The 15,668-nt window shown below is 33.4% G+C and overlaps 2 protein-coding genes across 4 annotated transcripts; one reads left to right on the top strand and one right to left on the bottom strand.

Moving 5' to 3' along the window:
• The first annotated feature begins 1,898 nt into the window (after nt 1-1,898).
• LOC145092391 (peroxidase 3-like) lies at nt 1,899-4,326 on the top strand. Of its 3 annotated transcripts, none has more exons than XM_079030331.1 (5): nt 1,899-2,011; nt 2,193-2,489; nt 3,098-3,295; nt 3,399-3,561; nt 3,732-4,326. In XM_079030331.1, exons 2-5 carry the CDS (start codon nt 2,289-2,291, stop codon nt 4,145-4,147), a joined length of 978 nt encoding a protein of 325 aa, XP_078886457.1. In that variant the 5' UTR covers nt 1,899-2,011; nt 2,193-2,288; the 3' UTR covers nt 4,148-4,326. The 3 variants fall into 3 exon arrangements, with proteins under 3 accessions (XP_078886457.1, XP_078886458.1, XP_078886459.1); XM_079030332.1 differs by lacking the exon at nt 1,899-2,011 and adding an exon at nt 2,059-2,075; XM_079030333.1 differs by lacking the exon at nt 1,899-2,011 and having other exon boundaries at nt 2,142-2,489.
• Nucleotides 4,302-5,888, bottom strand: LOC145092390 (pentatricopeptide repeat-containing protein At2g13600-like). The gene has a single exon (XM_079030330.1). The coding sequence runs from the start codon at nt 5,836-5,838 to the stop codon at nt 4,423-4,425; it is 1,416 nt and encodes a 471-aa protein (XP_078886456.1). The 5' UTR covers nt 5,839-5,888; the 3' UTR covers nt 4,302-4,422.
• Nucleotides 5,889-15,668: the final 9,780 nt, after the last annotated feature.

The raw sequence follows: 15,668 nt of genomic DNA, 5'->3' as shown, positions 1-15,668 counted from the left end.
CACACTTGCAAATCCAAAAAAGCTTGAAATCGACACACACACACACACACCTGCAAATCCATGGCGAAAAATCGACGAAGATTTGTTTGGCAAACCATAGCTCTGACGGAGGGCGAAATATATACTGGTTGTTGCTTGTTTCATTATCTAGATCTGGACAAGTGAAGGAGGTGGTGGTGGAACTGAATTACAGGAGGGGGAAGCAGTGGTAGAAGGAGGTCATGTGGAGAGAGAGGGAAAGAGTGAGAGAAACTTAATCATTGAACCCAAACCCTAACATTTTTATTACTATTTTTGTTTGCAAATCGTAGCTCCGATCTGCAAACCATAACTCTGGCAGCGGTGGCTTAGATTTATTTACACCGCTAGATTTATTTGGGGACGAAGCGAGGTCACTAGGGTTGTAAATAACGACATCGTGTATAAGGTGGTCCATCTTATCAAACAGTTGCAGTGGCTTAGTGGAGCTTGAACATGCAGATGAAGATGAGGAATCGACTGAATTCCGATGAGAATGGAGGTCACCGATAATGGTTATGGACACTGATGACGGAAGGTGGAACCGGTGATGATTGGGGTTCACTCCTCCTCAGTATCATAAGTATTATGATAAAGATAAGAGGGGAGTTAGGTTTTCTTTTCAAGTTAATTAAAGGTAAATTAATTTAATTAAAATATTTTGGCAATTAAAGAAAATGAAAACTATAAATTATAAGGGCATAAAAATAATTATATAGGGACCAAAATTATTAAAAAGATTTAAGATTAGACCACTCATACATCATAAACTTTTTTAAATCAAAACCATATAATTTTAATAACCATCCTCACCATTTTTACAATTTTATCTAAAATAAAATAACATTTTTGTGTTTCCCATACAAAATAGTATTGCTTTAAAGGCAAGACTCTCGTGCAGCGGTTGTCGGAGGTGGAAATTCACATAAAACAGAAAGTAGTAAAAAAAAAAAAAAAAAAAGCACCTATATGCTATATGCTATGCCTTTTAGCCATTCTAAAAGACAATATTCCTTCCTTAAGCATATATATAACAAATAAAAAAATTAAGATTAAAAATAACCATATCACATTCAAAATATTGTTAAAAGACAAGGTATATGTTGTGATCAACTCAATTTTGATTTCCATTATTTAAGAATATCGTCACACATGACATATATAGTCCAACCAAAGTGGACGTTGGTTTAATTAAATCGTAATCCTCATAAAACAAATAACCAAAAGTAACTTGAAAAACCAAAAAGTCAAAAATGGTATCTCATAACATGGGTCATGGGAAGAGATTTTATATTATTTTTCATGGGAATAATGCTTCAGCCCTACATCCTTTTTAATCAAATTAATTAATATGTATCAATAACTTTTATTCAAAATTATTTTTAATCATAATATCATTAAATAATAATCAAAATTCGTAGGGTTTTTTTTTTTTCATTTTAATCACTTAAACTCTTTAAAAAAACTTAATACTTTAAGTTTTGATTTTGTTTGGTTGTCATCAAATTTCATTTTTTTAAACTTAAAACCGATTATATACAACGACGTATTCAACCTTTTGATAACTTAATACGGTAAATCAATAGAATGATATATTCAACTTTTTGATAACTTGTAACGAGCAAATAATACAATGACATATTCAACTTTTTGATAACTTGCAACCTTAAACACGATATAGTAAAAGTTTGATCAATTCAAATTCAGACATGTTCAACTGTTTGCATGTTCTGCAATGCATGCATGTAAAATGTACAAAAAGAGAGAGCAGGTTACCAAAACCACCATTATTATATATAATTCCAACTTTATCCACTGTAGTCTCTCTTTCCAGTTGGCAAATGAATGATATTTATATAGAATAAAATAATATAAAAAAATCTTAATCCTACAAGTCATTGAAAATCACAGTTATGGCACAATCCCAACATCTCCAACAACTCATGAGCTTATAAACTAAATATCCATCAACTACTTCTTTTCACGAGCAACGGTATGTCTTGTGTGTTTTAGTGTCTGTATTCTTCTTTTATGTCTTATACATGCATAAGTAGCAGGTGAGATTTCTGATCGACATCTGGAATCTTACTTCTACTTTCAACTAATCTCAGTTTTATTAATCAATCAAGATAACATTGATTAGATAGTTTAATATGATATGACTTAAAATCCAGGTGTTACTTGTTTTCATTCTCTATAAATTCAATCCGAGGTTAACGAATCTGTACAAAAAGAAGTGGGAAAGAAGGTGAAAAGGCGACAAATTAAAAATGAAAGGATTTTGCTTGATCATTCTGGGTGTTCTAGCAATTCTTGGATCAGTTGAAGGTGATTTGGAGATGGGATTTTATGGGAGTTCATGCCCCAAAGCTGAAAAAATTGTTCAAGATTACGTGAATCAACATGTCCCCAATGCTCCATCGCTTGCAGCTGCTCTTATCAGAATGCATTTCCATGATTGTTTTGTCAGGGTTAGTATATTCTTTTTAGCAAAAGTGTTAGCTGTGTTCATAATTTAATCGATAAGTTACATATAATGCAGAAAAACAACTAAACATTCCACATTATTCATTTTTTCTATTGACCTATGTATTGTGTGGATGATATAATAGATAATGTTATGAAATAGGCATTTCGACTTAAATCCATTTTTTGTACGTTTTTTTCCTTCATTTATATAGTGTATATAATCACTTTCACAAGTGTTCCATAGTTTTTTCAAATATCATTTAAACATCTAGAAAAAAAAAACATAGACTAACTATAGCATGGTCATTCAAGTCGTTCATTTTAATTATTGTGGGTCCTGTTTTTTTTTTTTTATTTCTTCTCTGCTAATTAAGCAGGTAGACCCCTGTACTTTCACGTTTTTTATGCATGCGAAATGACTATTGTTGTCTTGGAGCCCTTACCTTGACATGACGAATTATGAAGATAGGTTCTTAAAGTGACAATCAAAATATGACACGTTGTTTTAGTTTCATCAAAACATAATTTGAAATGGATATTTTAGTTTTCAATAATTATAAAATGACCATTTTGACCTTGCTAACATTATTGTTGTTTGGAAAATGGATAGGGTTGTGATGGATCAGTGCTTTTGAATTTTACTTCAGCCTCAGGGAATCAAACTGAGAAAGTGGCAGTTCCAAACCAAACAGTTAGAGGGTTTGATTTCATTGATAGATTGAAGAGTTTACTTGAAGCAGAATGCCCTGGCATTGTTTCTTGTGCTGATATTGTTGCTCTTGCTGCTAGAGACTCCATTGTTCTCACTGTATGACCAATTCTAACATTTTTTTTAAGACCCATAAAATTTAAAATAAAATATACCAATAACGTTTTTTTTTAATTATTATTTCCGGTTTAATTAAATAAAGGGTGGCCCTTCATGGAGAGTGCCTACGGGTCGAAGAGATGGACTGATGTCAAATGCATCCGAGGCATTGGCCCAAATCCCGGCTCCATTCGATAACATTACAATCCTCACACAAAAGTTTGCAAATAAAAGTCTTGATTTGAAGGATCTCGTCTTGCTTTCTGGTATGTATCTTTTTATCCGTTGATTCAATTAGTTTCTATAAAAAGGTCAATTCTTCCGGTAACTCTTGACTTGGCCCACACTGATCTCATGTTCCCCACCTCCAGTCATATTGAAATTGAAACTCTCACACTGCTCAGATTGTAACCTTTGGCCGTTTGTTTTGTTTCAGGCGCCCATACTATTGGAATCTCACATTGTCCATCGTTTACGAACCGTCTATACAATTTCACGGGTGTGGGTGATCGTGACCCGACACTGGATAGCGAATATGCGGACAATCTCAGATCGAGAAAATGCAGGATACAAAATGACACAACAACAATAGTTGAGATGGATCCCGGAAGTCGTAAGACTTTTGATCTTAGCTACTACGCGTTATTACTAAAGCGTAGGGGATTGTTTGAGTCGGATTCAGCTTTGACTAGGAACTCCAACACGTTGACTTTCATCAACCAACTCCTTCAAGGATCAATTGCTAATTTCTACACTGAATTCGGATTATCCATGGAGAAAATGGGTCAAATCGGGGTCAAAACCGGAACCACGGGTGAAATTCGAAGGAACTGTGCAGTTGTAAACAGTTAAAGAGTGTGGATTTTGGTATAGGATCTCCGTTTATATGTTTTGGTTATTTCGTATTTAAATTTTGTGGGGTTGCTTTATTTGATAGAAAACCAATAAAAACGTGAATGTGAGTTGTGAGTTTTATTACTGATACTTGTGAAATAAACGAATAAAATGATATTGAAATGGCTTTGTTTTTATTATCCAAGTACTTAATATTTTGTCGGTGGCAACTGGCAACATATAAAAACGACATAGTTTTGACTCGATACCTAATCCTAGCCGAAATCACGCGGTCACCTCAATCCAACATTCCAACTACATCCGGTGTCTTTCTTTAACCCTTTATTTTCCATCAATTCCCTTAATTGTTGGATTTCATCCCATAAACCACATTTAGCGTACATATTCGACAATAAAACATAAATCCCAGTATTCATAGGATCCAATTCAAGTGCTCTTCGAGCTGCAAACTTCCCCAAATCAACATGTCCATGATCACAACAAGCACTCAGCAACGCCCCCCAAACAGAGACACTTTGAGTCGCTTTACTTGGCATGTTTTTCACCACATTCCAAGCCTTTTCTAACTCACCCGCCCTACAAAACAAGTCAACAAGGCACCCGTAATGCTCGGGATCTGGGTTTAACCCAAAATCCCGACCCATGGACTTGAAATACTCAGTGCCAAGATCAATTTGACCCGTGTGACCACAAGCTGAGATAACAGTAACAAATGCCACCCCATCTGGTTTAACTTTCTTTGTTAACATGTTTTTGAAAAGTTGAATTACTTCTTTGTGATGCCCGTTTTTACCATATACGTTAAGCATTGATGTCCATAAAACCACATCGGGAGATTCTGCCATGTAAAAGACTTGTTTCGCTTTGATTAATAGCCCACACTTTCCATATAAATCGATTAGTGAACTCAAGAGAAATACGTCGGATTTTGCATTGTGAATTGTTCGAATTACTTTTGCGTGTAGTTGACTACCTAATTCGATTGCATACATCCCAGAACATATACTCAAAGCCATGGAAAAAGTCCAATTATCATAACATAAATGTAAACCAGGCATACTTCGGAGTAATTTGATACCATTATCCCACATTTTAGCATCGCAATAAGCTGAAAGAAGGGCATTTGCGCAAACTGTGTTCTTCAGAGGAATTTCATCGAACACCTTTGCTGCATCAAGTATAGCCATTGATTTTGAGTAGAAATCAACCAAGGCACTGCCTAGGAACACACTAGAACCCCACCCGGATTTCAGTACATGGGTATGGATCTGTTTCCCGAACCCAATATCTCGAGTCAAACAAGAAGCTGTTAACGAGCTACACAAAGCGTATGTGTCTATTGGAACGCCATTGACATGCATGAAAGTGAATGTTTTGAGAGCAACAGAAGGATGTCCATTTCTAACAAAACAAGAAAGGATTGAATTGAAGGGAACCGGGTGTGTGAGAATGGAGGAATTGAAGAATTTGGTTAGTGTTTGAATGTTGTTTTCTTGAGAACAATTCGTATGTGCGTATGCGAGATTGGTTTGGAGGGTGTAAGATATGAAGATTATGCCTGTTCTAAGTAAATGAGCATGGACTTTCTTGATGGCTCTAAGATTGTTTGTTTGCGAAAATTTGGCCAAGAGGTTACCGAATGATTCATTGATTGAAGCATCAAGAAATGAGGGAGTTCCGGTAAACATATAAATGGTGGAATCCTAACGTTCGAAAAATAATTGGGTGTTTCAGACGGCGTGCTTTGTTTCCAAGTATAATGTTTTTAATTTTGTGGGACCCAAACCCATAAGGAGGATATTTGTTAAAATAACGGACAGGGCGGGAGCATAATATCAATATTTTGAGCTTCTCAAACAATAAAAAAAGTTATGTTTTTAATTTGTTAGCATAATGTTATTGAGATATAATAATATTTTTATTTTTAATATTTAAAATTATGTTATAAATAACTATTTTTAACCCAAAATAATAGTTTTTTAAGTCCAAAAAACAACTTTTTTTTAGCCTAATAAAAAAATATGGGTTATTGTCACTCTAGCCCAACAAAGTTCCGTATAATGGTTTAAATGGTCCCTAATGACTAGTTTTTGCATTTTAAGGGCATAAACTTGTTATTTGTTGGTTTAAAAGGGCAATCTTGGAAAAATGAAGGGGTGAACCGGTGACCCCATCCTACCTGGTATTCCACGTCATATTCAATAAGGTCATTTCATTGCCACGTGTGCACAGTAGTTAATGAGAGATAATGTACGTTTAAACCCCTCAACTGTCCCCTTCTTTCACTTTTGTCTATAACTTCCGCATCGGACTTCGTTGTTGATTTGTTCTTCGGTCCTATCCTTTTCTTCAAGTGTTAGTCACTCAAATTGGGGAGCTTTGTTGTTGCTATGGCCGTTTTCATGAAGATTGATCTACATTTTGCTGGAATTTTTACCAGGTACCCCTTTATTACTTACACAGATGGAGCAGAGCAACGATTTGATGATGTTGATTTTGCTGGAATGGACAAGAAGGAATTTGTCGAGTTCCTTGAAAGATTTGCATGTGAGATATGTGTGAATGTGTACTTTTGCATGCCCGATATTGTTTTTCCTGATGGTTTAAGGTTAATCGCGAATGACATGGATTACATGGAACTAATCGAAGTAGGGTATGCTTCTGATTGTGTAATCGATGTATATATGGACCATCTTGGTGTTAATGTACATCAATGGATTCTTGAAGAGCAAGCAGAAGTTGGCAGTTCTTTGGACCAATTATCTGATGCAAATGAAGATCGTGAAGAAGTTCATAGTCGTATGGATATGGATGATGGTATCGACATGCAAGATTTACATGGTGGTATGGATGATATCCCACGTCCAAACGAGGATTTTGCAAGGAGAGCAAGATGATGACATTCACATGGAAAGGGACAATAATCATGATGAGTGCATTCCTATGAACAAGACAAAGGAGGATGAGTTTCTGAGTAAGTTGTGCCCAAAGGAGCAAGTCACCCCAGACAGTCCACCTCATGAAGATACATATGATCCACCAGATGAAGTTGAGGTAATTTCTAATGACTAGGCTATTTACAATGAGAATGTTCATTGGAAAAAGCAAAAACTTGTATTAGGTATGAGATTTGTGAGTCCTAAACAACTGAAACATATGATGTGTAACTATGTTGTAGCAAATGGTTATCAATTGTGTTACAAAAAAAATTATTGTAGGAGGTTGTTAGTGAAATGTTGTTCTGGGCAGTGCAAGTTTAGGATGTGGGCTTCTTGGATGAGTGAGGAAAAGTCTTTCCAGATAAAGAGTCTTATAAATGAGCATAATTGTGCAAGAAACTTCAAGTTAGGTTCAATTGTCAATTATTCATGGATAGGTACCCATTACACAACACAATTCTTACATAAACAAAAGGTTAGTGTGAGGCTACTTAGGGATGAGGTTAAAGAGAAATTTGGTATAGATGTGAGTATGGGACAGTGTAGAAGAGCAAATAAGTATGAAATTGAACTGATTGAAGGAACATTAGTGGAGCATTATGCAAAGTTGTGGTCATATGGTGAGGAGATTAGAAGATCAAATACAGGATCAACAGTTAAAATTGATGTCAATTCTATGCCAGATGGTAAGAATTAGTTTAGCAAACTTTATTTGTGTTTTGATGGGCTTAATCAAGGGTAGAGAGGGAGTTGTAGAACGGTTATAAATTTAGATGGATGTTTCTTAAAGGGCATATGTAGTGGTGAGCTCATATCTACTGTAGGAACAGATGCCACTAATCACATATTTCCAATTGCATGGGCAGTTGTTTGTGTAGAGAACAAAGAAAATTAGAAATGGTTTCTAGAAAACCTTAGAGATGACTTGCAACTGAATGATGGTTTTGGTATAACATTAATGTCAGATCAGCATAAGGTTAGTAGTTTTACTTCCTAATTTAATAAATTCTAGTTTCATACCCTTTATATAATTTGTTACCATTGTTGCACAGGGGCTGTTAGAGGCTGTGAAGGAAATACTGCCTATTGTTGAACATAGGCAGTGTGCAAGGCATATTGTTGCCAACTTTAGGAAAAGATTCAGTGGTGTGCATTATGAAAACATGTTTTGGAAGGCAAGCAAGGCATCCACAGAGCCTTTATTCGATGTTGCCATGAAGGAGATTGAAGTGCTTAACCCTACAGCCTTTGCTTATCTTATGGACACCAACTCCAAATCTTGGAGTAGAGCATTTTTTTTCAAGAGGGAAAGATGTGTGATGCAGTGGAGAATGGGTTATATGAGAGCTTCAACAGTGTGATAAGAGATGCTAGGAAAAAGCCAATCATCACCATGTTAAAGGAGATTAGATTGTATGTTATGGAGAGAATATACAATTTAAAGATTAAAGGTAGTTCATGGCCTGATTACAAGCCTTGCCCAGCAATTACACTCCTTCTGAATCAATTAAAAAAAGCACAAAGGTACTTTCTAAACTCTAAACTCATAAATTAATATAATTACTTATGTTATGTCTACACTAGGTATTGGCAGGTTTTACCAAATGGTCTTAACCAATTTGAAACAAGAAACATGGCTGAGTCCTAAAAAAGTAGGGTTAACACCAAAATTTGAATAACTAGTAAATTACCTTTTTCGGGTTAACACATCTTAAAAAAGTAGGGTTAACACCAAAATTTGAATAACTGGTAAATTACCTTTTTCGGGCATGCATAAAAGGGCCTTCCTGGGTTATTGGTAGTATGAAATGTTCTTATTATAGCCTCAGCTCCACATCCACATTCCATGTTCTTCATTATGTACCTTCACAGTGAAGAGTATTTGAAGAAGAAAACAATGTGCTAGAATGAATGCAAGAAGGTATATATGAAGGAGCAGTGCATAAAAAAGACTATATTACCTCCACTGTGTAAAAGACTATATTACCCCCACTATTGCACTTTCAAAGGATACGTTTATCAAACTTAAGAACTAATTCAGATAAAAAACAATCGGCAAAGAACATCAGACAACTTTACAAAACGCCTATCATTTTGATAGGTCTTTCATTAATCATTCGATTTCACTTACAAAATGCTTGTCATTAAGACAGGACTTTTACATATTTCGCCAAAATAAACAGAAATAAAAGAAAAAAAATTAAGACACACGAACACTACATACTAATAACCTTCTTAACCATTAACCACCTTAGCTGCAGATCAACCCATCACCAAAGCTTAACAAGGAAATGGAGCACAACAACCAGCAACAAGAGCATCCCCAACATCATGCCACCCAGAGCAACACCAACGACTTTAAACTTCTGATCATGGTCATCCAACTTGTGCTGGAGACTGATGTGGTCGATCCTGCAAACGATATACTCTTGTCCTAGCTACTCCTTCAACCTTTTCATTTCAGTTTGGTTTTCTGTAATCTTCGGACCACAATCACAGAAGATTGAGTGGAGCACATTGTAGTTGATGTCTTCACCAGAATTTATAGAGTTGGGTGAAGGTGGTGGAGCCGACATTGTTGCTTTTTAAGGGTTCTTCCACAAGATTGTTTACCCGAAAATGGTAAACAAGTTTCAGATTTGTTTTACTTCAAACCCCACATGCGTATGTCCCCTTATAATTCGAGACTTGTGCCTGGGACTCAATCGAATCGACAGTGAAAGGTTGTTGGGGTGTTGGTGGACATTAAAGGCGATAATTACTAATCTGCATGTGCCAGCTTATGTGTCATCGAGTCAACTCGGTATTGACTCAGTGAGTTACCTCATACGTATACATGGCAAGTGACGAGGCAGGTTAACCTGCTAAAATGGGTAAGGTGACTTTCTCAATCGATCATTAACAAGTTTAAGCCCTTAAAACGCAAAAAATAATCACGATGGACCATTTAAACCATTATACGTAACTTTGTTGGGCTAGAGTGACAATAACTCAAAAAATATCTCAAAATCATTTGGGAGCGTGGAAAAAGGGGGCGGTGGTGGGGAGGCTGAAAATTCGAGGACGGGGGCGGGGAATGCAATCCCCTTCCGGTTTGCTTCCGTTAACATCCCTATTTTAAGGCTTTGTTTGATATGTGTCTGACCGAGTCGAGTCAGATATTTTTAGTTGACTTGTCAGCTAAAGACGTTTGATAAACCAATTTTGGTCATCTAACTTGGAAAGCAACAAATTATTGGGTAAAAAGAGGGAAATTAGTTGAGTGAGTAAGAGAGAAGCATTTCCAATTGTACCATTGCCCTAACATAAGATCCAACAACATCCGTCGACAATCTCCCTCTGTCACCCAATGATCGACGCAAAGTTCTCCTCTGCCACCCAACCCAACGATCGACGATATCAAGTATAATTTTCTGATTCCAATTTTTTTGTTCATGTTTGTTGTTCTCCAAAAGTTTTGATTTTTTGTTCTTGAATGTTTGATGTTCAATTGATCTTGTTGTTGATGTTTGATGTTCAATTGATTTTGTTATTGACGATTTGTTGTTCATGTTTGCTGTTCTTAATTGGGTTTTTGCTCATACACACATATACATACATAACTAAATTTAACTTTAAATTTATCGATTAGTTGAAGTTGTCTCGTAATATTACGATAATCATTATTTAAACAAACATTCAATCGTTCTCTATTTTGTCCACAACTTGTTTAAGCTTTTAGTGTTTTATACATCTATAAAAAGAGAGAGGATGTGTTGAGTGATGTATGTGAAAATTTGTGCAATACTGTGTGAGTTGTATGTGATAGGCATAAAAACATCTTGTGTAGGTCGTGATATCAAACCTCAATATGCTAAAATATACCTTAAATAAACAATTCCAAACACCCTTTAAATCTAATTGACTTGTGCATTCCCTTTTTCCATTTTTCCCAAATTAAAAGTTAGACATTTCTTATCTTATTTGAATGGTGGATTTGTATTTATAGTATTATTAATTAACTCTCATCAATTATTTAGGTGTATAAAACAAAAAGGTAAATATTTCATTTGTACAAGAAGTTGAGAGTTCAAGTCTTATTATTGGTGTAGTTTATCATTATAATAAAAGTCCTTATAAAACTTATTTAAATTTTATGTAATCTTTTTTTATCGTTTTATTTGGATTTTGTGATTCATATGAGTCAACATGGGTCAACATGTTGATTTAGGTTGGAAAAAATAAATGATCAACATGATCCCAACCCATTTGTTTAAAAAGTTGCGTAAGATTAAAGATTTATATCCATAATTAAACACGTCAACTCAAGGAATCCAACACGAGTTATTATCATCCGTTATGTATTACATACATCAAATGCATTAACACCATTAACTTTTTAGAAGACAATATATTCAAATGAAGTACGTCTATTTTAGTAAAGCCGGAATTATTAAATTCAAGAATTTAATTATACTTCCGTTATGACAAACAAAATTACAAGTGCTAAGTATATATATATGAATTATTGAAAGACAAATTAGTTTTATGTGTCTTTCAATAACTCATATATACATGTACAATTAATTATTCTAGTTTATTAGGCCTTACTTAGAGGATACAATGTATTCTCAAAACAAAATTATTTCATATTACATTACAATACACATTAACTACAAAAACGATTAAGAATAGTTTTTTTTTTTCAAAATTTATAGAGACAATATTTCTCAAAAAATGATGTACGCATAAGCATAAACCAATAAATTCTTTCAACATGAAACATAAAATTAACATTAAAACCAAAAAGAAAAGAGAGAAAAAGAAACAAGTTCCTATCCTCCCCCGCCTAATCCGCCCTGAGTTTTATTGTGTTACTTTTTCTTTTGTTGATAAATGAAAGATACCGAACATGAAACACCAAACAAACAATTACCTCATTATCCACAGAATATCCATATAGGTCCATGTTTTTCAGCCTTTCTCTGTGTGCCACGTGTCAAGCAAACAACTAAGCATTACCCTAAAATAGAACATTACTTAGAGCCCCTAGACTCTGTCTATACTACAGATTTGACCCATAATATTTTCGTTTGTCTCGGTTAGGTACCTAATTTGTCTTGGTTGAAGGTAAATTTCAATTAGTAACTACATATTTTCATTTCATCACTACTATTTGTTTTCAATAGCTTTGACTTAAAAATGATAGCGCGCTAATAAAGTTTATTGATTTATATAACAATACTTAAAAGTTGGATTATTTGTATAAAGTTTTGTAGTTCTAATATTTTTAATGTACAGTTCCAAAATTAAAAACATAGTGAATGTAATTGTTCTCTTCTCTATATCCCCACCTTATGGTAGGTGCTGGCGATCATCCTATCTTTTACTTACCCATATGTATTAACTGAGATAATATTGTTGTATTGTTTTCTATAGCAGTTTAAAGCAAGATAAACTTGGATTACTAATGGAGTTTAGGGAATAGTTGGCTACTAACTGAATGTCCGAAAGTTCCTAATAAATGTTTCAACTTATTATGAGTATGTTGATTTTAACATTGATAATTAAATCGGTAAGGCCCAAAAGTGTAAGGTTTACGAAGGTGGATTGACGATCTTACTAACGAAATGATGTAATAACCTTACAACTCATAATTAATAAACAATGACATTTGAACTTTTTTTTATTAACAAAATAGTTGTGAGATTCATGTATTACATCAGTTTTATAATTCATAATTAATAAACAATGACATTTGATTTTTTTATTAACAAACTAGTTGTAAGATTCATGCATTACATTGGTTTATTTAAAAAAAAAATAAACAAACATAAATATCTAATAATTTAGAAAATTTAAATTTACAAGAAAAAAAAGTAAAATATTAATTATTAAAATTGAAATGTTTATTTATCTTTTAAATTTAAAATAATAATTTACATAAATAAACAACTAAAATAATTAAATTCAATTTAGAAATTTAGAAATTATAAGGAAAATTGCATTAATGAATTGGATATATATTTCTTATTACATTTAAGAATTATATGAAATTTAATAAAATGGAAAAACTACAAAATGACATATGAATATAATTTAATCTAAATTTACCACAAAATGACATGTATTATAATGCATAAAAAAATGACTAAGTGACAATTGTTTTCATTTATTATAGGAGGATTAGAATAATTTTCCAGTTAGAAGTTTTAAGATAGATTGTTGGTATTTCAAGATTGAAAAATGTTGAATATGCTCCAAAAACAAACATGATAGTTGTTATTTTTCCTTATTCCCTAAAGAAACATTTTTTACTTGGGTTATTTATATTTATGTTTTAGAGTAATATTAGGAGTAGCATTTATTCTCCTATATAAAGGAGAGGGGAGTTAGATGGTACATTTTATAGTAAATTACATAAATCGTCCCTCGTGCAGGTGCAAAAATGCATGTTCAGTCCTTATTTGCAAAAATTAACTCGGACCGTCCATTGTTTGGTTAAAAGTTGCACGTGTCATCCCTTCAGACATAAAAAGACAATTTTGCCCTTATTTATTTTTCTGATTTATTTTCTATTTATTTGTTATTTATTTATTATTTATTGATTTGTTTATTATAAAAAAATAATTATTTTTTATCTTTAATAAAAGAAATATGTTGTAAACCCTAACTCCCAAAATGCTAGATTTGAAACCACACATCTCCTGTTGATCTACTTTCGTAATTACATCTCCCCACTTTCTTAAAACCCTAGTGCACAGGTGATGATGGTGACCTCTCGTTTGTTCTTTCTGTGTGTGTGTGTGTGTGTCGTATTAGCAAAAACACACAAGTTGTGTGTGTGTGTATGTGTGTATGTTTTGTGTTTCTTAACTCTATTTAGGAAGAAGATTGAGGAAACATATGACAATGAATGCTCAAGGGTTTCAGGAGAAAATCAGGTGAGAGGAAGAGAAACCGACAATGGTGATGTTTTTTTCCGATGATGTTCCACATCTCCGACGGTGGTGGTACTCGTCGGACGTGAACAAATAAATGGAAATATGGTGGTGGTTAGTGGTGGTAGTCGAGAGGGTTTCCGGTGGTGCTCCATGAAAGGCCTAATATGCTCAAAAATCATATTAAAGTGATATTGCTAAATAACATACAATACTAATGGGTCACAGTAATAACAACTTGATACAATTGATTGTTTATTAGAAATTGATTTTAATAAATATTCAATAAAACTCTTATAATTATATTGAAAATTATTTGTTTCATGGAAATAATAATTTTCATTAGCAAGTAACATTACATTGTTTCATATGGTATGAATTAATAAGTCATGCACAACTTTTTGGACTAGTTGAAAACCTTTTGTCTTTTACTTAAAAGACAAATTTTATATTTTATAAACCTTGAGTTTATAAAATACAAACTAACATTCTTCTTCTTTATGCAATTTTCGAGATATACATAAAAAAAATGTATGACTTGTCTAATCATGCTTTAAAGTCATGAGAGACATGCTTATGACAATGGGGACACGCTTGCTTAAAGTGCTAAGGACTAATGGTTAATAACTTCACTTTATGCATATAAATAAGAGGGTTTGCATTTGGCAAGAGTGCTCATTCCTTCCTTGAGGAATATGGCCGAAAGTTCCACTTCTTCTCTTATTCTCTCTAGTTTTGCTTTAAAGACTTGGAGATTACTTGCATTTATACTCTCTTGAAGTTCATATTTTGGTTATGAACTTCAAGCTTAAGAGTTTATGAGTTTGGGACTAGCATCTACATCAAGTTGAGTCATTGTTGGTGTCTCAAAAGGTTCCACATTCTTCATCAACTTCCAAGCCTCCCAAAAGGACTCAAAGGATTACAAAGGTTGTTATTTTTTTACCTCTTCTTTGGTTGATGTTTAAATCTTTCTATAACTTGCAAGAAGATCCTTGGTGGGTATGAAATGTTTATGTCACTTCAAAATTAAAGTCTTCCATTGCCATATTTTTCAAGTTTATGAAACTATTTTTGAATTAAAACCCAACACTTCATTTTTCCGGTGGTGGTGTTTAAGTTTTCAATTCCGTTAAAAATAATTAGAAATATATAAAAAAAAATTGAAAATGGCATTATAGTCATGTCATGTCTTGTAAGGGATGAAACATGCAAATTTAAACTAACAATTAATGAAACATGCAAGTTTTAATCAAACAAGAGACAATCCGAGTTAATTTTTGAAAATAGAGACTGAACATGCATTTTATCGGCTACACGAGGGACGATTCGTGTAATTTACTCTATTTTATCATCATCTCTTTTTCCCGTTTTATTCGGAATCGTTAGTCATTATAAGTTTATAACCTTTTAATTAAAGAGATTAATATATAGTGTTCTTCAAGTGGGTTTTCCTGAAGTTGGGTTTCCACTTTAAATTCGGTGTTCAATTTTGTTATTTTATGTTTTGATTATAACAAAAATTCGGTGTTCAATTTAGTTATTTTATGTTTTGATTATAACAAAAATTAACAATTCATTGTATTTTAACTAAACTGTGTATTATAGACAAGTTTTTAAGTTAAATTACCAAATCAAATTATATAATCACATTTATTC

Source organism: Lactuca serriola, chromosome 3 (assembly GCF_051521515.1).
Source record: "Lactuca serriola cultivar US96UC23 chromosome 3, Lser_US96UC23_V15, whole genome shotgun sequence".
NCBI classification, from domain to species: Eukaryota; Viridiplantae; Streptophyta; class Magnoliopsida; order Asterales; family Asteraceae; genus Lactuca; species Lactuca serriola.
This window is presented reverse-complemented; position numbering and strand designations above follow the sequence as displayed.

Coding starts and splice junctions, on each gene's coding strand:
- LOC145092391 (XM_079030331.1), top strand. CDS start 2,289: ATGAAAGGATTTTGCTTGATCATTCTGGGTGTTCTAGCAATTCTTGGA. Junction 2,490..3,097: donor TCCATGATTGTTTTGTCAGG/GTTAGTATATTC, acceptor GAAAATGGATAG/GGTTGTGATGGATCAGTGCT. Junction 3,296..3,398: donor GAGACTCCATTGTTCTCACT/GTATGACCAATT, acceptor AATTAAATAAAG/GGTGGCCCTTCATGGAGAGT.
- LOC145092390 (XM_079030330.1), bottom strand. CDS start 5,838: ATGTTTACCGGAACTCCCTCATTTCTTGATGCTTCAATCAATGAATCA.